Here is a 24,037-nt window from a genome sequence, read left to right as displayed (position 1 = left end):
GAGGGAGAGCTGCTCTCTCTTCCATAGGTTCTCAGTCTGGGTGTTTGGTACCAAACTCAGTGTAAATTGAGTTCTTGAGTGAAGGCAGACTTTATGAATGGGCCTACTTTGTAAGCGGTAGAGCAGAATATCTTAGTGTCAATCAACTAGATTCTGTTGTGTAAGGCACCACAGCCCTGTGAGTAATAGAGCGACTATCAGCCTTGGGGTTAGACCTCATCCTCCTGCAATGAGAACAGAATCTTTCATGCCACGTTTTGTGCATGTGCTTCAGTGTTTTGTGTGTTCTCCTTTATTTTTAGTTGAATCTTCAGCTGATTAATGTAGCCATCTGGAGACTAGAATAGTTCCTGTTAAAAAAAATAATGCAAGTAGAAAATGTGAGAGTGGCCATGTTTCCTGAAATCTTAAAATCTGGACCCCTGTAGACAATTTGGTTTTTGATTCTGGAAGTCAAAGAAGGAAAAAGGAAAACACTTCACTAAAATGTAAATCAAATACTATGTTAGCAAGGATTTACAGTGACCAAAGAAGCTAAATTACTGCATTGATCCTCAGATGTAACACTGAAATGCTATAGAACAAAGTGAATAAAAACCCTTTCTCACTGTGTTTCCACATGGCAATGCTAATGTCCCCTGGGAGGCAAAGTCGTGGGGTTGCATAGCGTTCATCTACGCAGCCGTGTTCAATTGTGCAGTACTTGCCTGACAGGGGAGACAGCATGACCAGGAAGATGGTTTTCTCAAGTTGTTTCCCCTGTGGCAGTCCAGATGTGCATGACCCTTGAAGTTTACTCAAAAGTAGGAAACAAGGTTGCATAGTTTTGGGGTGGGGAGTGCAAATGCACTAGAAAAAAGAAACTGAAACGAGTTGCTCTTAAAACTCAGTTCATGGCAGGGTAGGGGCTTTTGACCCATGTACTAATGTAGAACAAGCTACAGTCTCATATAGGAACAAGAGTTCCAATAAGACTTTTGTCCATAGTTTACATGTCTTTAATCTTTAGATTAAAGTTGTCACAACCGTTCTGAGAGAGGGAAAACAGCAGGCTCTTGGATTTAGGAACTGTGTAATGGGATGAACTTTCTCTTAATGTCACTTCCAAGGCTTTTGTCAAAATAGTGTTAATATAGGACTGGCATTTTGGACGGCGTTTAGAAACTTTCAGCATAGGGTGGGTGAAGAATGGTGCACACCACTTTGTTAAACTTTTGCATCTACATGAAGGACTTACATGGTGGTGAAGCAGCCATTGGTAAAGGAGTTTTTCTGAATTAAAATAAGCCTGGTGGTTTGCTGCTAGCTGTCTGATTTGGAAATAGGATGATGATGTAGACTTGATGCTTACATCTTAGAGCTGTTTTCATGAGCAAGTGCTGTACTAAATCTCATATGGAGGGTTGACTTCAAAATTCATACTCAGGCTTGCATTCTCCTAACTTTGAATGTCTGTTAGAAAGCTTAGTACAGCAAGATAATCAAATTCTTGAACGCTAGCCGGAGTATGAATTTTCAAGTATGTCAGATTTTATTCACGTTGTTGTACAGTTCACTATAAATGAATTTTAGATTGTATGCTACATTACAGGTATTTGTTTCCTTTTGCATGTAAGCTTTTAAAATTTTATTGAATTCTAGTGTGTCAGGAGACTAAAAATTGGTTTCAAAGTTTATCAAGATTTGCCCCCCCCAAAAAAACCCCTGCTGTAAAAGAGCTGGGGAACGTCACCTAAAAAAGCCTCAATTAAATATGAACGAGTAATTAATGAAAAATTCAACATCTCTACTGCCTTTGCCTGCCTGATTTTAGCCTGCTTGGAATCTCCAGTCTTCCTGTTAGGCTTTTACCTCATTCATGTACTTTGATTCACCCTCTTTTAACTTTAACTGAAACACATCTATTAACGACATTTGCGCTTCTTACATATCAAACCTGCTGGGTCCAACATAATGTCCACACGCTCTCTAATCTCTGAAGCAATTCTTGAGTTGTTGGGTTCTCTGCCAGAAAATAACGGCAGAATTGATGCATCTAATCATCGATATTCAGGTAGTTCTGTCTCAAAAATCTAAACCAGCCAGTCTCATAATGGAGCTTATTCTCCTGGGGGAATTTGCTGTAGGATCTCCAGAGTTATGGCTCCGTTAATCATGAATTCATCAAGGAACAGTAAGTCCACAAAACCTCCTGGCTCTGTTGCCAAGTGGGTGGTGGTTTCTGTTACTTCGCCTTTTTATCCTTCTGGTTTTGGTTTTATAACCTCTCTGAGTAGCTACACAAGCTGCTTATAACTTTCCTAACATTTCCTGAAAAGCATGAAAAAAATTCATGTCATTGTTGAGTTTTGTTAGTGGGGTTTTATTGCATTGCTCTGAGTAGCAGCAAATGCAGCCCGAGCATAATTAAGACTTAGGGTGTTGCTGCTTAGCAAATCCATCAGCAAAAATGAAATTTTGTTTAAAAAGGCATTGTTAGTGTACCTTTAATTCAGATAAGAATTGCATAATGAAGGAGAAGAAACTGTATTTTAAAAAAGCCAAATTCTCTGAAAACTAATTATCGCTGCTGATGGTTACACAAGTTAAATCTTTCAAGACTGTCTGTAACTCAGAACAGGAGTCCAGAACAACACGAGAAGAATCTAATGAATGGCAGATGTCATAGTGTAATAAAAATAGGTATCATTTAGTATAATCTAACCTTAGTGACTCTATTTCTTATTGCAACAAGGAACATATTGATACTTTGTCAGGCTAGAAAGCAAAACTGGTATGCTCATGGGCTTTGAGTTTGTCCTTGCTTCAGTAAGAATCTCTTGTATTCAAATCAAGGTTACGTAAGAGCTGTTATTGAGGTTTAATAATTTCTTGTGAATGAAGAATTTGAGCTCGAACATTTTGATTTTTGTAATCCCTTTTATAAATCTCTACGTTCCATGCATCCACACAATGAGTAGAATAAACTGTAAAGGAGAATCTGCTAGTTCATGTGCTTGATTTGTAGACTTTTACATTCTTGGTAGATTTCCTACAAATAACTTCTGTGTTTGTTTATTTAACTCAGGTAAGTCTGGTCTCTGCATTAGATGTCTTGTGGTTTAAAAAAAAAAAAAAACTACACAATCTATTCCTCTTCCCCTGTTTAAACATTCCAGTTTCACCTTCTTAATTGACAGTGATAGTAAACTAAATTTTTCTTTACATGTGGTATTTTCCTTACAAGAGACAACTTGAGAAGCAATCCCTCATGCAAGCAATATTAACATACTCTTTATTGATAAGTACCCATAGGCAACTCAGTGGGATCATGGGCATGCCAGCTCATGCTGTTAATGATCTAAGGAGTTTGTATACTCAGACTGTAAAATACAGAGTTGTATTTATAGACTGTATTTGTTGGCATTTCTCTGGTTGAACTGAGTCCTCAGAATACAGTTCATTTAAATTTGATCTCATGTTGTGAGTGCAGTTATACTTAAAACTGAAATGGGCTCTATGACCTGATCTTTGCTTTCTCGTATCTAAACAGTTTAAGGGTTTATCCCAAGAAGTCTTTTGTTTCAGAGAGTAGTATCCAAAATGAGTAAGTCAAAGGATTCTTCATTCTATGTTGAGAGATGTTGTTCAGAGTCTAACTTGAATTAGTTTAAAACATAAACAGGTCTCCTGTTTGCATGAAGTAAAATCCTAGGTGTAAGGAGTTCAGGGCAGCTTTTTCTCTGCGTAAGTGTACCTGAGGGAAGACTCTGTACCCCCTGTGATCAGTCCTGCAAATGAGTAAAGATGCAAAATATATTCTAACCGGTCTGTTAAAAGTTATTTTTGTAGAATAGTTCAAAAGAGCAAATGACTCTCTTTTATTCATTGCCAAAACATTTCAACAATCTCATCCCTCGCTATTCAGTCTATATGAAAATAACTGGATCCTGGCCAAATTGGGGCCACTCAGATATCCTTTGTGCTGCTTGCATTTCAGTTGATCCCTTCTGCATCGTAATATCCACATTTTAACATTAATACTTAAAGTCACTGAAGTTTCTTGTGTTTTTAAAACATCAGGAACGTATCTACATTCCTGCTCAAAAATGTGTTTTGGAAATTTGTTTCTGTCATCTGTTAGGGCTTTTATCATTCACAGTGCTTCTAGAAACTCTAGGTCCTGGGTGGCTTCAACAGTGGTGGAAGTTCAGAATAATTTAAATTTTAAAAATAAGATTTCCTTCTTTAAAATATATATGACAGCAGTTATATTTTTCAGAATCTCATTGGGATTATCCCTATTCAAAACCTAACAAATGTTAAAGGTAGATTTCCTCATCTAACTTTAGAATGCCTGCTCCCTGCCTTTTTAGGAAATATATTATATGTAAAACCACACAGGAGAAAGAGAGGCAACACTGCTGCCTTCATTGTGGTGGAGGGTCCCTGTTCATTTTGCATGTTTTGCTGAACTTTGAGGTCAAAAGAACCTCCTGAGGGAGGAACAGAGCTTCTCTTTCCTCTGGTCTTTGCATCCAGAGCATGTGTGGCTTCCCTCAGGCAACATGCAGCTTGTACTGTGTCCTGCATTCAGATGAGCTCATAAGTCTCCTGTCTTCTGATAAAGCTGCTGGTAATCGCCACCAGGTCTCATACAGTGCTACAGCCTCTTTTCTATTGCAGGAAAGAGCCTGAGCCGTGTGCTGTTTTCTCTTGACCTGGTGTGTCAGAAGTATCCCCAAGTTTGTGAGGGACAGAAGTAAACCCCTGTTTTTGACAGTAGGTCCTGCCCTAGCTCTCATTTCTGCCTAAAGCCACTGGTGGAACCGCCGTGCGTCTTCCTGAGCTTGCTCTTCTGTGAAGCACTCGGGTAAGTGCTGCCTCTGCATAAACAGAGGGCTGTCCTTCCTAGGAAATGTGGCATACCACTAAGCAATTGGGGGAATTTAACAGCTTTTAAATGGTTCGTTTCCTCAGGCAACCTGCTTTCAAATGTATCTATATTACAATTTGGGGCGGGGGGGGGGGGGGGTTGCCTGATTTATTACATTGGCAAATTAATCACCTGTTTTTGCTTCAGTTGATTTTGGCTCTTTCTTTGAGAAGTAGATGTATGTATTTGTGTTTTTGACAAATACAGTGTTGGGATTCAAAGCCTGGCACCTTTTATAGTATCAGTGTGAGGCTCGTGTTCGTTGTGGGGTCAGACATACTGATAAGTTTGTCTCAAGCTTTTTAAATGCTGGCTGAATCGAGCCAGGGCCCTGCCCTTGAGAAAGGCAGTGCTCTGATTTGACCTGTGCTCAGGAGTCTGAGGGCGCTGGCTTATTGGCATGTTTGACATGAGGCTTCGGAAGTGCATATGGGTTCACCGAAAACTAAAAATAAGCAGTATTTGGGTTAAACCTCTTTATTTGTGTGGACTCATGACCTTGACGGCTAAAATAAACTTTTAGTAGTTTTCTGGTGTTGCCACAATCCATGAATATTAGTACTGAAAAAATATTTGAGTTTGTGTTGCTTTGGCCATGGATGTTTTCTGCAAAACTGGAAAATGAAAATTAGTGACTGGATTGATATTCTTGTGTAGTATTGACTGAATTGTGTATCTGAATCTGTATGACATCCATGAAGAAATTTAATGTATAATTAATTAATATGTCTGTGTGTAATTACTATAAAGCAGGGTTGGAAAGAATACTGTTCACCACTGTTTTCTGTTCAACAAATTTTATAGCCTTGTCAATAAGGCACAGAAAGACCTTACGTCTCTGTGACTCTTTTTATTTTACAGGTCATTAAACTTCACTCAGATTTTAAATATATATATGTGTGTGTGTGTGTGTAATAGATATAAATTAACCTAAGCAATTCCGCTTCAGTGAACTAAACTGCTAAATGCTTCGAAGCAGCGAGACAAGCTAATGTACTCAGGAATGCGTGCAGTTTTTGTCACTGAAATTTGTTAGGTAAGATATGCCGGAATGATCCTGCTAGGAGATTCACACTTCGTGTTGCAGAACATGATAAAAGAATAATCAGGGATGCTGTACGTGACCTGAGGGAAGGTTTTTTACTAATTGCAAGTCTGATCAGTTTGACCTGAGTACAAGAGCGGAACTGAGGAGGATCTTTGGTACTGTTTCTGAGTGCTTGTGCCTTCTGTCTGACATTCAGTCTCCAGCTGTCACCAACCTAGCAACAGAGGAAGGTGTTATTTAAAAAAAAAAAAAAAAAAGTGCTAGAAGTGCTTTGGAGGCTGCAAATACCACGAGCAGCTTGTGAATATGGGAGCTCATTTTTTTCTGAAGTCTAAGAAAGAAGGGGGATTCATAGATTTCAGAAACAGAAGGGATATGATCTCAGCCCAGACAGTACAAGGTATTCTGGAAGCTGGATTAAAGCTTACTTTTAAAAAAGACTTGCAAAGCAAGGTTATTGATACAGTACTCTGGTATATATGCTTAGGAAACTTCCATCTCACTTCAAGGCTAAATTTGTCTGATATTCACTCTCAAATGTTAAATCTCTTAATACTTTTGTTGGCAGGACTGAAAAGCCCCCTGTGACTTTTTTTTACATGCTTAAGTACCTCTGTGGTATGATCAGATCACCTCTCAGTATGCTTTCTGGTTAATTGAGCAGATTGAGCTCCTAATCCCTCCAGTTTGTCTTATTACCCTCTAGATCATTTTTGTAGCCCTTCCTTGAACTCTAGTATTTCATATACTTTTTAAGTGTGTATGTGAGAACCGGATATGACACTCCAATAGCATTTTTTTTCAAGGTTAGGGAAGCTAATTTTGCTACTTTGTATTCTTTGACTTTGCAGTAGACCACCTGGCCACAGCATTGTCTCTGCAGGTCGTATTGCTGATTTATGATAGCTCCTGAATCGAGTCCTGATCTTGCTTTTTCAGCACTGAGTAGTTCGGACTTAAGTTTCTGTCTCCATTTGCACTCCTTTGCATTAGCTTTGCTGAATTGAGTTTTATGGAATTATACTGTTAATTAGGTAATTCTCTGTGCATTTACTTGAAAAGCTTTTTTGAACTGAAGTCAAGCTTCCAAAATAAAATGGCAGTCAAGTCAGTTTCTGCAGGATTTGGCAGATTTTGTTTGGCATTGTAACTATGAGGATTCATTCTGGAGTGTTTTAAGTGCAGGTTCAGCATGCAGCAAATTCAGTCTCAGTGTGGGAGCAACTTCATAAAAGCAGTTTATTTTAAAAGCATGATACTGTTCTAAAGCAGTTTATTTTAAAAGCATGATACTGTTCTGAACCCTAACACTGAAGCCCATGTTTCTCACTGAGCTGTAATGGGTTATTTTGGGGGCTAATTAGCCACAAAAGTACTAAAGAGGGACAGTGTCTCCTCCGCCATTCCCAGCTGTGACCATTGGTAAGAGGCAGACAGAGAAAAATACATGATAGCTCGCACGATTCATACTGTCATGTTGTACCTGAAGAAATGCAGAAGGCACTGATGAAAGTCCTATTTTCTCCTTTGCGTACAAAGCTTTTCATGCATTTGTGAAGCTCTTAGAGTTTCAGTAGATAAGCTGCAGGTGTTTATGGCTTAAGATACTTGTTTAGAGAACCTCTGTCTATTACCTGTTACATGAACAGTGTAACGTTGTATATTACGATTTCTGCCATTGCTGTTCTTAATCTTTCATCAACCTTGCCAGAAATGCTATGCAAGAACCACTTGGAAAAAGTAGAGTAAGTTGCTGAATCCAAAAAGTGAAGGCAAGGTAATTAGGACATTCAGTTAGTTAATTGATTTGAAACTGTATGTCTTTAGCAGTATTTTGGAGGCTAGGAAGGCCTGTTCGTTTTTTTGCGGTGTAAACTTAGAAGGAATCTGCTTAGCAGGAAAATCAGAGAAGGAAAAGATCTAAAGAGTCAAAGTTAAAAGGCCGCCATTGGGAAGAAACAAGGGACTTGGTCAATAGGAGACAGAAATTAACAGTTTCAAGGTCCTTTCCTTTTTTTAATCACCTTCCCTATTCCCGTTCTTGGATTGCTGCAACCACTTCTTCCCACCTTTTCTTACTTATCTCCTGCCACCTTTCTGCTGACACTTTTTCTTTATTGCTGTCTTCTAATCTGTTGTTCTCCATACAGGTCAGGGTAGCTAACCGAAGGATATTACTTCACTGTGCTTCTTTCTCTTATCAAGGATTCCTTGGGTCTTTCAGAAGAAAAGCAATTTGTAACAAATTTTTGTCTTTCTGAAGTACAGTTTATTTACAGCTAAGCTAACTCTGTATTCTGTGCACTAAGAAATTCCTCCATTAGAACATACAACTGCTTAACAGAAAAATTTCTTTAGCTGTGACCAGGTAATAAGGAGAGACTTTGTGTCTTTCCCTCAAGCCGGGTGTAGTCTGAGGACTAACAGATAAAACCATAGGCCATAAATCAGAAACTAGGCTCAGAAAAAAATCTCTACATGAGGAGTTTTGTCTGTTATAAAGCACTTCATTTTCACTTCTGTTTCTTGTGTCTTTGTTAATAGCCACATAAGGTTGTTCTGCAACATGTCATTTACCTTGGACTGTGGATCAGACTACTGGTCTTTAACCTAAATCACCAGTTTAGAGATTTTGATTTGGTAGTGTGACTACAGTTTTTAACAGTGAGGCTAACTTTTTCTCTCCCCCCCAGTTCTTTCCCCATGAATTAGTCCTGCTTTCTTACAAACACCGTTGTTCACTAATGTGATGCCGTGTGAGTTCCTGGGCCTTAATAAATTGGAAGCTGGTACTAAGGAGATAGAACTAAGGTTATTACAAATGTTTATAGCACTTAACGCCTACACTAATATAACAATCGAACTCTAGAGAGGAAATCGAACTGTAGAGAGGAAATTATTCTACTAGGCATAGTGGTGCTGAGCTGTGTTGTCGTCGTAATGGTCTGAGATCTTCTGACTTGCGTATAGAAGCTACCGCATAGCAAGATCTTGAGCCTGTCCTTCAGGGACTCCTGTTCTTCGAGTCTGAGGCAGGCTGTCTGCATTGAGAAGTCATTTCTTAAAAACACTGGAGCTGTTCTGTTAATGTTCACTGCCTCTATTAACTATGTAACTCGTAATAATCGGTTAATGATGTTCTCTCCTTTTTCTTGGTCTGAGTTCTCAACTCTCCCATGGCATTCTTAGAGAAGTAAGTCACTGACTGTATCGTGCATTTATCCAGGTGTCCAGGTTATCTTCCATCTAGGAAGGTGTGGTTTGCTTTCCTTTTTTAATTAGCTTGGAGTGATCGGTTTGGCAGATATCTGAGCTTTCTCCACTCCTCTCCCAAGGAGGGATTTGGATTTGGGAATGAATCCCCTTTTCATTGTAGAAGAGGTAGATGAGGCACTTCCAGAATTCGTACTGTCATTACTTCTGGGACCAGTTTTGTTTCAGTTGCTACGAAGTGGAGTGAAATTTCCTATGTAGTTTGTCTGCTTCCATTTCAGATTTCCCTCCAGAGAATCCAGGTTTTAACGTAACCTAAATTATGTTAAAGAGTGTTTAAGTTAAAAATGGCTATTCTGAGTCGGACCAATGGTGAGTTCAGCCTATTACCATCTCTTCTGCAGTGGCCACTATCAGACACGCAAGGAAACAGTATGCAGTGTGGTGTGGTGTTTCTTCCTGTCCATGCTTTCCAGCTTTCTGCAGCGTGAGCTTTGGGATATGATGGTTGCCCAAATCATGGAGGCATGGAATAGGAAAAGTTACCTTTCTGTGTCTTAGCTTTTTGTGCAATTTTAACACTGCTTTCCACCCTCTTTGGTTTGCAAGCACTTAATTTTGTATATATTATATGGCATTTAGACAGCTATATTTAAGCAATATTCCAGCTAAATCTACCCAACTAAACTCTGGCATAAATTTGAGATGGGTTTGTGCCAATTGAGTAAAAAGTTTAAAGTTTAAGTTTAAAATGTTAAAGAACCTGACCTAATTAGCACTGTGATTTACCTGGAGCTCATTGAATGTGTTCTTAAAACAGCAGCCTAGAAAACCTGCTTAGTAGCAAGACACAAGAAGTAGATTTTGATGTTTTCCTTCACGAATTATTTCCAAGCTGTTTTTTTGCCCAAATTAATTTTGGCCAGTTCTGTAATGTGACCTTCTGGTTACTCACAGCCTGCTGTGTTAGTCCTCCGATTTCAGTTTTTGGAGAAGGTAAAAATAGGGACTACTTGCTGACAAGGTAATGCATTTTTAGGTAAGGTTTTGTGACCCGGTCTCATGGTGTGGGGGGTTTCTTTTGGTTGGTTGTTTCTTTTTTGTTTTTTTTCCCCTCCTTTTCCTCATTCTCTAATCCTGCTTAGTATCATAGATACTAAGGCACAATATTACAGATATAAAATGTATTACTTGGTGAGCCAAACTCTTAGTTGGATTGCTCTAATTTTGGAGAGTCCAGTATTTAACTCGCAGTACTCTGCTATTAATGAGCAAGATGATGAAGGCTGCATTCAGTACGAGCTAAATAAGTGTTCTTGTTTGTGAAACAGCCTCTTCCTGTTTGAAAACAAAGAGCAGAGGAAATTTTGAAGATGCATGAGCTAGGAAGTTTCGCTAAAAAAGAGTATGGTTGTTCATGATGTTAAGTACATTGTCTACTCAGTAGTACAGTCATGAATTCACTTTCTTTGTTCCTGGACTTCTCAGATGGTGCCAACTTGTCCTTTTAAAAGTTCACTAGGAAACATTTGAAATGGCAAGAACAAATCCAAGGTCATTGGTGCCAAAGTGTTCTCACTGAAAATGACGGAAACTAATGCAGATCATCAATGGTCTGTTTTCCTATTATATAGTTACGCTAACTTTTCAAGGAGCAAGGTCAGCAAATGTTATTCTAAAGTACAGGAAAATTGGAAAAAATACAGAACGTTCCAAAATATTGAGTAAAGTGTAACAGTGCAAATTTAAAAACAACATTTTTTTTTCCAGATACCAAATGATAATGAAACCTTCTTTCCTATGGATAGGTGTTCTCCATCTCCTCGCTGACTTCTATTTTTCACACTGCTCATAACCTCTAAGTCTATTCACAGTTCCTCAGTTAGCCCTCGGGTGTCTTGGTGCCCCAGTGAAGTAACAGCCAGGTACTCTCTCAGCCCTTTCCCTTGCCCCCACCTGTGACCTCCTAACTCCCCCTCCCCCCCATTGCAGTAATTTTAGTTTTATGCCAAAGCTGTTCACAGTACCCCTGGCTTCTTTGCCATGAAACTATCTTTTCCCTGTTCTTTCCCTGTCCTTTACTCTACCCTTTGTATCCCGAAACAAAGCTCCCTTCCTTCCCTCTGCCAGCGTGCTGTCTGCTGTGTGACTTGCATGAATGCCTTTTAGGTAATTTTCTTTACTCCTCAAAGACTGCTGCTTAAACAAAGGTGAGGAAAGCAGGTCTGTGTCGCCCCCCACGCACCCCTTCATCCCTTCCCTAGTAAATTCCTGTTCCTCTGTGTTCCCATCAGTAGATTTCTGTTAGGACTTAGTGGCATAGTGATGTCCCTGGTGTGAGAGATCTTTTTTGAAAGAATCATCAGAAAAAAAACAGATACAAAGCAAATTTCAATCTGGTTGTCAAAATAGGTCTCGAAAGCCATCCGTTCTGGAAGTGGCTTCCCAAGGTCTTTGTAGCTGGTGGCTGGCAGTCTCATGACGCCTCTAGATTCTGAATAGTCTCCTGATCTGCTTTACAGATTGAGCACAATTTCCTGTCCTTACATTTTGCTCACATCTTATTTTGCACAAGAATTTGTTAGTTGTCAGGAAGAGGGTAGATTTTTGTCTATATTCATGTCCTCCTCCCCCCCTTTCCCCCCCAGGTTTTGATCAAACTCTCCTAAATGGGGGGGTAACAGCAGTATTCCCAGTTTACGTATATGTGCTGTCTTAGAGCTGGCAGTGTTTTTCCAAGTTCCTAGAAGCCTTTTGGGTTGCTTTGTCTTTTTGCGATAACCTCCTTCCTGCTTCTCAGGGGGTGGGGTTTTTATGGATCAGCATCAGCAGATTTGAAGTTACATTGGTTGAAGAGGTGCGGTCAGACCTTTTGGTGGCAGCGAGCCATTAGATTAGTTCCAGTGCCTGTGGGACTGCAGCCTTAGTAGGAATTATTTTCCCAGGGTGTGGAGGAGCAAAAAGTAACTAATCACCATAAAAAGACATTGCAACATTATATTGCAACAACTCCATTCCTCCACTAAATGTAGTTAGCTGGTCTCTAGCTAGTGTACGCTTGTGAGCCATTTTTAATCCTCTCAAGGTTCCCACAATATTTATAATGCACAGATTAAGAAACACTGGCCTTAAAAATTACTTGAGGCATAATAGATCTAGCCCAACTTCCAAGAATTACAAGAAGTTAAATATTAAAGCTCTAAATGTGTTTATTAACTACACTTTTTTATTTTTTAAGATTTAAGGCTTTTTTTTTGTTTCCTCCTTAAGCTATGTAGATTCTTTTGGCTATTATTTATTGCCTTATCCTTTGAGAATGTTATTTAAATGTACATGCATCACCATACGCTCCAGATTGAGTACAGAGGAATGTGAACTGCTTAAAGGATGAAATTTTTCTTGTTTCCAGATGTTGATGTGAACAGTTTTATGGCTTTCCTGTTCAAAAACTTTCCACTCTTCTTTAAATTTAATTCTGTAATGCTGTCCCCTCTTCGGTTAACACTGTGATGAAACTAGCCCTGGGGGCAGAAGAGGATGGGGAGGAAGGGGATTTTGAAAGATAAAAATAACCCTAAATATTAATACTAATTTCGGAAAGTTTTTCATAAACAAGTATTCATTTTCTGTAAATTTACTTAACTTTATAAAGCATGTTTCCTGACAAAAACTACTTTACAAACAACCTGTATATAGTATATGTGTACACATATATGCACCATGTGATAGATGCTATATGCTTCGAATTGGTGTGGTGTTTCTCATTGGTTGCAGTGGTTTGTCAGCACTTGTAGTATTTGTATGTATATATGTATTATAAGGATGGGTTTAACTGCTTCAGTTATTATAAGCTGTGATTTGAATTTTATGAATATTTTCCACTAGTAATTTATGGTGTTCCCTCTGCCTGTCTCTCTGTATTTGAAAAAACTATTTCCAAGAGGAGGGCTTTTTATCCACTTAGGTTTTCCAGTTACAGCTTTTTCAGTTAAGGGTGTGGTGGGTTTTTTTTTGCTGACACAGTCATGTTAGAAAAGGCTCTCGCATGAAAACAGTTATCATGGAAAAAAGTCTTTTGACATTATAGCTTATCTCATTTGGGAACTATGGTAAACTATGCCAGAAAAGAGCTGTCTCTAAACTGGAGCTCTGTGGATGTGAACGGAGCCTTACGTTTTCTGTGATGCCTGGGCAGCCTGTGGTGGTTTTCCCTGTCTTTGTAGTTTATTTGAGCCATCAAGCATTTTCCCAGTGCATGTTCAGTTTAATAGTCTGTTCAGATTAATTTTATTTACTCTCCAATTTTCTGTTGTTGAAGCTCATATTGGAGAGTGCGTTGTGCCTTGCGCTCGAGGGGCTGTCTGAAGAGATCCGTGGATGGATTTCAGTGGGTTTTGCAAAAAGTTGTCTAACATGATTCTAACAGAAAAATCATTGCCTTATCATCAGTAGCTGGCAGACATGAAAATAAACAATTACTATTACAGTTACATTAAAACAGTTACCAGACCACATGGGGGATGGGATGCCATTAATTTTTGATATCTGTGGAACGGAGCTATAAAATTGATATTTAACTTCAGCTTTAAAACCATCACTTAATGTTAAACATTGAATTTCCTGTTAAATTATTATCACTAGATAGCAGTGAAGCAGTAGTGGCTTTCCGAGATGCAGTAGTGGCTTTCCGAGACCACCTTAAATGGCGTTTTATACTCGGGTCAAGGAGTGAGACAGCTTTGGCAAGGCACTGTGGTCCCGTTTGGATATTGCCCATGCCGGGTATTAAGGACCAACTTCTTTCCCATGTGAATAAGAAACAGTGAAGTAACTGTGTAATTCCTTTGAAAATAGCTTTCGACACTCTGAAAATGATTTGAAATTAGTGTAAATTTAAGTATAGTGTAATTAAAAGCATAATTATGTTTGTAGGTGTATTTATATACTCTCCTTTAAATAAGGATGCATATATGCCCATGTGCGAGACAGAGTGTTACACTTCAGTAAATTCTAAAGGTTGGATGCTTTAGCAGGTGGGAGAAGGAATTAAAGGCATAAATTTTGAACTACTTAAGCGGGTTCATTTGTCTTCATTCACGAACTTGCCTTTATGCTGGTTTTAAACAGTCCATGTGATAAATGGTGGATGGTGGACTTGCTAAATAGTACTTCACTTGGACCAGTCTAAGAGTAAGCCACGCGCTTGGATCTGCCATCTGTCCTTTTTCAACAAAACCTGTAGCACAGGTTGTTTGGTTTGGTTGTCCGTGGTGTTTTTATTATTATTATTATTATTACTATTATTTTTCATTCTGTTTTTTGGACCAGTTTTTCTGGTTCTTGAGAAGTGGAACCTAGAGGTAGCAGGGTAGGCAACAGAGCTCAGAAGAGGGGTTGTGCAAAGTCGTAGTGGGTGTTTGACAGCACTTTGTGTTGTGATGGAGCGTGCGGGCTGGAAGTCGTGAAGGGGAAGCGCGTCTGGAAGGATGTGTGAAGGATGCGTAGAGGGCTGAAGCCGCCCGAGGAAGGGCACCTCCTGCATTGCAACTGCAGTTGCTTAAAACTTTCTGGGTCTAAAACCTTCAGTGCTTTTCCACATGGATGAAAGCATTGTTTCCATTATCTGTATCCCATATTTCCTCTTGGATGGAGGAAAACTAGTAATTAAAAAAAGTAATAACAATTTAAAAAAAAGAATATATACTTTAAAAAAAATTATTACAAGTTTCAGTTTTAAAATCTGAAGTTATTGGTTTAAAGTGAAATATTTTAACAGTGCATTTATGTATGTATATTTATCTAGCAACTCAATGGGTGGGAGTCACGGAGCATCTAAAACACAGGTTTTGATAGTATTATCCTCTTAGCAGATTCAAGGAAAAACTTATCTGTAGCTTGTTATATTTGACTGGCTCAGTTTGGTGAATAGCTCATTCAGAAATATGAAACCAGCTGGGCTTTGAAAAAACAGAGTTGCTTGTTTTCTAATGTAGGAATCAAGGCAACGAGATCCACTAATTCTGAAGACTTGAAGCAGTTCTTTGCTGTGGTGATTTTTTTTAATAAACTGCAAATAATCTGCATTTCAAAATAACGCCTGTAAACTTGCCTCTTCTGCATATCTAATCAAATTCCTCGTCACAACCAAATAGTGTGTAAGGTGAGTCACTAAGAAAAATCGTAAAGAAAAAAATAGTTATATAGCTTGCTGGTAGGCAGAGTGTGCAGAGGAGTAATCATTCCTTAAATGAAGGTACATGCAGTGTTTCCTCTTGCATAACAAAAACTGCAATAACTTGATAGTATCAGCAGATTTTAATGGTACTAACCCTTGTGAAAGTAAAGTAAAGATGTATAATGAAACTGGCTGTTCAAATCCATGTTTTCCTGCCTGCGTGAATCCTGTCTCAACTGGCGTGATTGAAATTAGGCTGTTGTTTTACCTTATTGGGACTGGGAGCTGGATTCTGCGACTTTGTGCCCTTCACCTCTTCCTCCACTTCCAGGAAAAGACCTATTAGCTTCTCTCTGCTCCTTTGGGTGCTAAAGTTGCTGCATGTGGCGAGGGCAAGGGATTTCAGCCTTGCATGGTCTGTGCAGGAGGTAGCTGATTGCAGTCTGCTGAACTGGCAAGCCATTCCTAGCTAAGTGCTTTTATTACAGTTCAGTGAAGTACAGTTTGTGTTGGTGATGCTTTTAGTCATGTATGATGTTTGAAGAAAATCATTTTCTCTGAAAAAGCTTGAATTTAATTTGTCAATGATAAATAATTGGAGGTTCCAGTCCCAAGGTGTTGCAAGGCTGGCTTTATTAAACTGGTTGCTCATCAGTGAAAAGCTTCAAAAAATCTTCTAAAATGGTTGAGGTTTGTTTTTGTTTGTTTTTGGTTTTTTTTTTTTTTTTTTTTTGAATGAAGATTATAATGTTGCATCCAGACAGTAGGGATAATGTTATACAAAGGGATTCTTGTGGGTGAAAGAAGGACACTATATGTGAGCAATGCAAGCTGAATTTTCAGACTTTGTAGTTGGTACATGCAGTTGTTTTATTACAGTATATAAAACTTGTGCACTGATGGACGCATTGTAGAATGAACCTAAAATAAAAATCTGTTTGTGAAAAGGACATTTCATGGTTGTGGTGGTTTGGTTTTTTTGAGCATCTTTCCAGAAATGTGTTTGGAATCTGAGCTTGTTTTGGTGGTGTTGATTCTTCTTATTCGTGAACATACATATATTCTGTTTTCCTTAATGATTTGAATTCTGATTTATATAATAGTCTTGTATGTGTGCCTTAACTTTTTAAGACAAAAAGCCAATGATTTTAGACACTGGACATGCTGGACCTCTTCTGTCGTTGACTGTAGGAAGATTTGAAGGACTTTCATGCTTCTGAAAATCAAGCCATGTTTCATTTGTTTATATAAAAAACTACAGTTCAGATGTAATGATCAGCACTTAGAGCTACATAGGAATTTTGTAGCTGTGTATACAACTTACCTCCAATTGGTTTAAATGAGAGCTTTTATAGCAGTTTTGTGTAGCATGTATGTAGTATATATGTTTTTGCATATATAATTACCTACATTTTAATCTTGTAATTTAAAATCTTGTATTTCTCCTTCAAAAGAAAATGCTATCCAACTGCACAAATATGGCTTCTGTGCCTGGGGAGCCATGCTAATTGTAGTGGATTAGACCTGTCACTCTTTTGAAATAAGAAACACAAATGAAGTTGTTAAAGATAATTTTGTCCTCGTTTGTTCCCCTCCTGCCCCCAACTCCCCAGGATCCTTAAAGCCGGGCTATGAATGGTGATTCTGGTGCAGCGGTGGTGACTTCACCACCGCCAACAACAGCCCCTCACAAGGAGAGATATTTTGATCGAGTTGATGAAAATAACCCAGATTATTTGCGAGAGAGGAATATGGCACCTGACCTTCGCCAGGATTTTAACATGATGGAACAGAAGAAGAGAGTCTCCATGATTCTTCAAAGCCCAGTAAGAAAAGAAAATGCTGCATCTTTACAGTGTTAAATATTTATTCTCTCTCTGGAATATCCCAATGGAACTGAAGAATTTTATTATGTCTTAAACCCATTTGAATTGCCTAGTTGGCCTTTCTATTCAAGTATTCATTTGTAGCATAATTTTCTCACATTGCCTGGTTGAATTTTTATTGTCTACTCATCAAGCAGTTCCTTGGTCACGTTTTCAGAATTCGCTGTTCAGTCGGGCAGCAATAATAAACTGTGAGTGATGGCAGTTTGGTATTAAAGAAGTTTCCCTGAGGGACAAGAGAAGCAAAACAAAACTACTCTCATAACATTTGTTCCTTTTGTATAACTGGTGGGTGGCTTGTGAAATAGAACATTTTGTGACATGCCTTCATTGAGAATAGAGATGTAGTGGTATAGTTACTGTTTTTCCGATGAGATTAAGCCATTTGATTTAGATTCACTTAATGATTGATTGAACTTTTTTTATAGTACAAATTCCAGTGTTCTTGTCAAAAAAGCAGCTAGCAGTAATAAGAAAAATCTTGTTTTCCCTTTTTTATTTTTTTATTTTTAAAAAAAGGAATGTAAACAAATCCCTAATTTAATCATAGCTTTAAATTCTGGTGGCTATTCCTCCATCTGTTCCTGGAGCCCTCTTGGCTCTCCTTTCTCTGTTGATAACTGTCCCACGTTAATAACTTTCCTTCTCTTTTCTGGTTTTACTACTTTTACTCTCAGATTTTATATTCTTTCAAACTGACTGTATTTCCTTTTCCTTCTTCCCAAAATCCATATTAATAGGTTCAATGAGTTTTGGTATTACTTGGAGAAAGTATTCTGGAACTCTTCTTTAAAGAGAGAGGGGGGGGAAATTACTTATATTGTTGAAAATACTGCTCTTTGAAGTTCCAAGTAACAGAATGCACCCAGGAACTCTGTCCTGCACTGTTTTGTGGAAGAAGTATAAGACATTTCCATCAAAATGCTAAAAGGAAGTTGTATTTGAAGGGCTGAAGTTCATTTGAATCATGCTTAACAATATGCCATATCCTGTCGCTAGGCTTTTTGTGAAGAGTTGGAATCTATGATCCAGGAACAATTTAAGAAAGGAAAGAACCCGACAGGCTTATTGGCTTTACAGCAGATTGCAGATTTCATGACAACAAATGTACCAAATGTCTACCCAGCGGCACCACAGGGCGGAATGGCTGCCTTGAACATGAGTGAGTGCACCTTAACGTATAACCAGCAGTTTGGGTTTTAGTTGTTGTTTGGAAATACCATCCTGTTCTGCTCACAGGAAGACTGTAGACATAAAATGAATTGATTTAGTTGCTAAATGCCAGTGATGAGCAATGCGATTCATGTGTGTAATTTATATCAATAGCCATTTCAAGTATGATACCTTAATTGAAAAATAAGTCTGATAAGTGAGCAGTAGTTGAAAATCCAAACGTTTAAATGCTGCTCAAGTTCATCAGATGGATTGTCTACTGGAAAATGAAACACTCAGTAGTAGTCTAGTAACAGTGGAGGCCTTTAGAAACTAGTTATTTTTGCCTTTGCAGTACTGTTTGTGACTTTCTTCTGTGAAGCAAAGCTATAGACAAGAAACATCAGCAAGCAAAACAAAAAAAGGAAACACAAACACACACACACACACACATACATACGTATGTTTTGGTATGCTTCAGAGAACATAAATCCCTGTCTGTGCTCCAAAATGAAGCTGTACTTAGACTGTAACATGGTCTAGTTCTACTTTACCACGATTTCTCCAAACCACGTTTCTAATTGCACTGTAGTTAGATATACAGCATTTTTAATTCTTTACCATAACCTCCTCTCTCTAGACTGTGCTTATTTTTTCCTAATTGAATGCACACAAATTTGTGATTTTGTCCTGCTAGATATATAATTCTACTTCTCAAGAATACAGTATTACTTATTTCAAAAAAACCAAAATATTTAGGGTTACTTTTTTTCTAGTATCAACCAATAGTGGTATTTTAAAGGCAATCATGAGTTTGAGAGGGAGAAAAAATACTTTGCTAGGGAACCCACTCTTACCTTGGCAGTAATGAATATTAAGGAAGGAAACTAATTCTGATTATATCCACAAAAAATGATCTTCTCAGTGATCATAGTTACATTTGTGCAATACAGATTATGACAGTATGATAATTAAAATTTGCTGCCCATTTCTTAGGTTAATATGTTAATATTAGCATGTGAGAGCAGTCTATAATACTGACACATGTTATTAGGTTTTAACTGATGCTGAGTACGTAACTCTCGTGCTTTTTCCCCCCCCCCCCCTCTCCTTTTCAGGTCTTGGCATGGTCACACCAGTGAATGATCTGAGAGGATCAGATTCAATTGCTTATGAAAAAGGGGAGAAGTTATTACGATGTAAATTGGCAGCTTTCTACAGATTAGCAGATCTCTTTGGCTGGTCTCAGCTTATTTACAATCATATAACAGTGAGTACTGAATCAACAGATAACTGAACCGATTGTTTTAATGTACAAGAGAATTACTCCCCTCCCCCTCCATCACTTTCTCATTGTGTGGAAGAAGAGCAAGAGCATTGGAAGCAGGTTAATAGTGAAGAGATGTCATTGCATCTCAAGCCGAAGAGCCAAACAGCTTGGATATCAGCCACTGTAGTCTGAATAGAGTCTTAAGAGAGTGTACATAAAGTTCTCAAGATGAAATTAAGGTTACTGGAAGACTCGGTCTTTTAGTATTTTAAATGGAGTGAGTAACTTTATTCTGTAAAGTAATGTCTTAGTTTTTTTTCAGCGTACTAAAATACCTTCTTATTAGTCATTCAGCTGAATTTTATTGAAAATTCTCTACCAACCTTTTCAAAAACGAAACCATAGTACTTCTGAACACGAGTGCACTACTTAGCTTAATGCTGCGTGCCAGCTATTTTCCTTGTGACTGAGTAATTGCTGGCATCCATAATAATAATGACAAGGAGGTCAAATCAAGGAGGTTTTATATGCCAGAAGAATGATCAACATGAGTCTCATGAGTAAAGTCACAGCTGTGGTGTAAAACCCGGTCTATTGTTTTCCCAACAGAGCTGAATTGTTTTTTTTCCTATATAGTGGTATGCCTAGAGAAGTAGTTACGGCAATGCCATGTGATTGGGATGGGGTTTATCAAGTTGGCTTTCTTTTAAGGGGGATGAGGGAAAGCACAGGAAGACTGGATAATGGTGCTACCAGTTGGGGGGGGATGACATGGTCAAAGCACCTGGAATATGAGATTTCGACAGTATTTTAGATAGTTTTTGAAGGGCAAAGTAGTACTGGAAGGTTTGTGGTTAGTAGTTTGTTATCGGGTAGTCACAAGCTGTAGTTCAGCCTTCTTTTAAAGCTATATATATATATGTATATATATATTTATATATTCACAGAACAGTCTGATCTTTATGTTCTGTATGCCCATGTTTTATGTAGTGTTGTGGTAGCAGGGCACACTTTTGGAACGTGGCAAAAGTATGTGACTTCTTGCAGAACTGGGTTTTGACTCCAGGTTTTCACTGTTTGTGAACAGGTGCTCTAATCACTAGGATATTGCATTAAAGTTAAATGCTACCAGTATACATTTTAAATAATAAAAATGATATGATAGCCTTCTGAGAGGGGTGTTATCCTGTGTGTTTGAGGAGAAAGGAATTGCAAGGACCCTATGTCAATCTGGGGAGGTGATTCTGTTTTTCTGGACCTTTAGCTATTGCTCACAGCTGCTTGGTGTGGAATTGTTCAGACCGGTACAGTCCTGACATAGAAGCAAAATTACAGACTGTCAAGAGCTTTGGAGTCAAATAAGATAATGTATAGTAAACTTGGATGCCTCTTGGGTTAGGCAGAATTTGAAATCACAGGTTTGCAGAAGATATTTTGTTCACCAAGTCTTGGTTTGCTTTGAGGGCATGAGCTGTTTATTGGATCTAATCCTGAAGCAGGGTGGTTTGTGTGTCTTGCTGCTTGCTTATCTTGCATTCAAGCAGTCTCATTAGTTTTTTGGGCATTTGAATAATGCCTGTTCTTTGTCTTGCATAAGAAAGTAGAAAACTTTGTAAATCACTAACGTTTCTGTAACTGAGAATGATTTTGGTGATTCGTAAAAGTACAGGTTAACCTGAACTAACTGGTGCTGTTTGTTGATGGCTTTTTTGCTGTGTCCATGTTACCAGCTGGTCATAAAGAAAGCTAGATTTTGTATGAGAAAAAAATTTTTTTGAGTGCCTGTGATTTCTTAAATTGGAAAGACAAACAGCAGTGATTGAGCAACAGGTTGGCTTTGTTTTCAGTTATAGCAATCTAGACGAGTGGAATGCGTAAGCTTTGTAAGGTCTATGGTCTTTTTTACCTGTCTGAATCCAGTAGCACAACTTAAACCAATCACCTCTTTGTGGTAATTGGTATTTAGAGCTGTAGAGTTTTGTCGGAGTTGGAGCCCTACTTAAGAAAGGCTGTGCTGGTTATACAGCCTGTGTCGGTGTGTATTTCTCATGCAGTGCACTTTATGTTGGAGAAGTTGAGATGCAGGAACAGGGGAGATGGAGATGACATCAAATACTGCCTAAGATGGAAAGCTGCATCAGCCTTCACCCACTAGGGCCAAATGAGTTGTTGGTTTCTTCTAGTGTCCTCTTTGGAAGACTCTAGAAAAAGAAATTGTTAACAATAAGATACCGTTCATTATCCATTACAGAAAATGGGGTTTAGAGCAGACCATTATCATTCAGATAATAATGTTTTAAGAACAGGAGTACTGTGGAAACTTTTTATGTATTTGGGAATTCAGAAAATGTGAACTTACACATCTGTGTTCAACAAGTGGAGAAAAAGGCTTTAAGAATGTGCAGAAGTTATACTACTAAAACGAAATAAGCACCTTGTCCTGTTTATTTCTTTTATATTACACAAATGTGCTGATCTTTTACACCACTTACATTATGTTGTTCCAAACCAAAATTCTGTGTCATAATACAGTCAACTGTTAATTTTGAAATGACTAGAACTGAAACTAAGGGAGACCAGTTGTTTGCAGGCTGAAGCCTAAGAAGTTGAAATATGTTTGCTGCAAGAGAGCGACAGTACTGTTTTGTTTTTAATAAACTTTTGATACCCTTTCTGAGGAAATCGTCTCTCTGTAAAAGCAGCTGAAAGGCTGCGCCTGATAATTTTGGATGAGTTCCCCTTTGTTAAAATTTTTGCCCTTTGCTATATATTACTTGCATAAGGTTATCGTAACTACTGTTTCTCTGAGTGAACTTCCTAACCAAGCAAAGACTTCCTAGCAATTGGATACTTTAAGCAAATTACATATTGATGTCAAAGAGGGGTATACCATGTAAGCATCATCCAAGAAAGATAAAAATTTTCAAGTACTGGTTAGAGATGGACAAACTAAAATGTTGGCAGCATTGGATTTTAGATTGCTAATCAACTATTTATTTTAGATATTTTTTTCCTGCACTAAGCCTATAGAAAGAATGTATGTAACGTTGCAAGTAGTAGCAGACCTGAGATAGCCTGAAATAGTCATGTCTTGCGGAAATAGAGAAGCCAAAAGGATTGGGTAGACTAATAGCAAAATAGGGAGTTTCCTAAAAACTGTTTCTGATCATTCATGCAAGAAAGAGGTTTTTCATGAGCTCTGAAAAACATACTTCTGGCATGCTGACTTCCTCACTTTAGAGATCATAAATATAGGTCTAGCTTGCTCACAGGTACAGTAAGATATTTGAAGTGTTTTAAATCACCATTAAGAGCTACCTAAATGACCTAGCCATGCCGGACTTATCACTGTGCAAACTTGAATCAGGTATATCTCAAGCTGTGAATGGTTTGAAGTCAGAATTATTTTTATATAATAAACTCCTGCATGTGTGAATTAGACTACAGAGCAAAAACTTAAGTGAGCAGTGGGATACTTGGTGGAAAATCTACAAATATGCTGTAGTGCTCACAAATATCCCACGTGATACCAACACTGGGGATAGAACCTTACTCAGCATCAGTGTTTTAAATCTGTTGACTGAATTCTTAAATTTTCACAGCCTTTTCTGTTTCATTTACGTCACTAGGATATAAATACCATTGGAGTATAAATTTATTTTTCTAAAATGCAGTAACTTTTTTTCATGTGTCACACAGAGAATTATTCATTTTATTCATTTAATAATCTAGTCGTCATTAGCACAGGATGGAAGGATTACCATTGTCCACCAACCTGACGGACTTTGGTTTGCACCTACCCTCTGGTTCTGTTCAACATGGGTTAATAATTAAGTGTGCTGTATGTTGATTATATGTTATAGCGTACATGAAAGTCACATTGTGTACGCTATAGGAATCCTAGCTCATTCCATGCTCAGGGAAATAAAATAACGTTCATGTCACGGTGTGATTTGGTTTTGGAGCTTTGTATTTTATGTATTGTATGCTATAATAAAGTATTCTTAACTTACTTTTTACCCTTGTTTTATCCTTAGGCCAGGGTAAATTCTGAGCAGGAACACTTCCTCATTGTACCTTTTGGACTTCTCTATAGTGAGGTTACTGCATCCAGTCTGGTAAGCACTTATTTTTTACAGCTATAAAATATGAGTAGCTGAATATTCTCTGTCTGCATGTTTGTAGCTGTTTAAATTCTATCCTAGAGAATATTTTATTTTCTGTTTGCTACATGTGTAGGATAATTTTATTGAATATGGTTGGTTTGGATAAAGTTAAAGTAACTTTGACAGTGTGTTTTCTTCTTTTTTGTTTTATGCTGTTTTTTTCCTTCTTTCCACACACACACCACCCAGCTGTAAACAGGAGCCAGATCACT

At 38.1% G+C, this 24,037-nt stretch overlaps 1 protein-coding gene across 15 annotated transcripts in view; it reads left to right on the top strand.

Moving 5' to 3' along the window:
• ADD1 (adducin 1) overlaps positions 1–24,037 on the top strand; it is a 69,605-nt gene that overhangs the window by 17,051 nt on the left and 28,517 nt on the right. For 13 of the 15 annotated variants that reach the window (XM_026112710.2, XM_026112714.2, XM_026112715.2 and 10 more), the window contains exons 2-5: positions 16,965–17,177; positions 18,237–18,399; positions 19,508–19,659; positions 23,697–23,777. In XM_026112710.2, coding sequence (XP_025968495.1) covers positions 16,983–17,177; positions 18,237–18,399; positions 19,508–19,659; positions 23,697–23,777 — 591 coding nt within the window. In that variant the 5' untranslated portion in view covers positions 16,965–16,982. Of the gene's footprint in view, positions 1–4,829; positions 4,853–15,224; positions 15,337–16,964; positions 17,178–18,236; positions 18,400–19,507; positions 19,660–23,696; positions 23,778–24,037 lie in introns of those variants that run through there. The other 2 variants (XM_026112713.2, XM_026112712.2) reach the window with 2 other exon arrangements.

This window comes from Dromaius novaehollandiae, chromosome 4 (genome assembly GCF_036370855.1).
Source record: "Dromaius novaehollandiae isolate bDroNov1 chromosome 4, bDroNov1.hap1, whole genome shotgun sequence".
Taxonomy (NCBI): domain Eukaryota; kingdom Metazoa; phylum Chordata; class Aves; order Casuariiformes; family Dromaiidae; genus Dromaius; species Dromaius novaehollandiae.
This window is presented reverse-complemented; position numbering and strand designations above follow the sequence as displayed.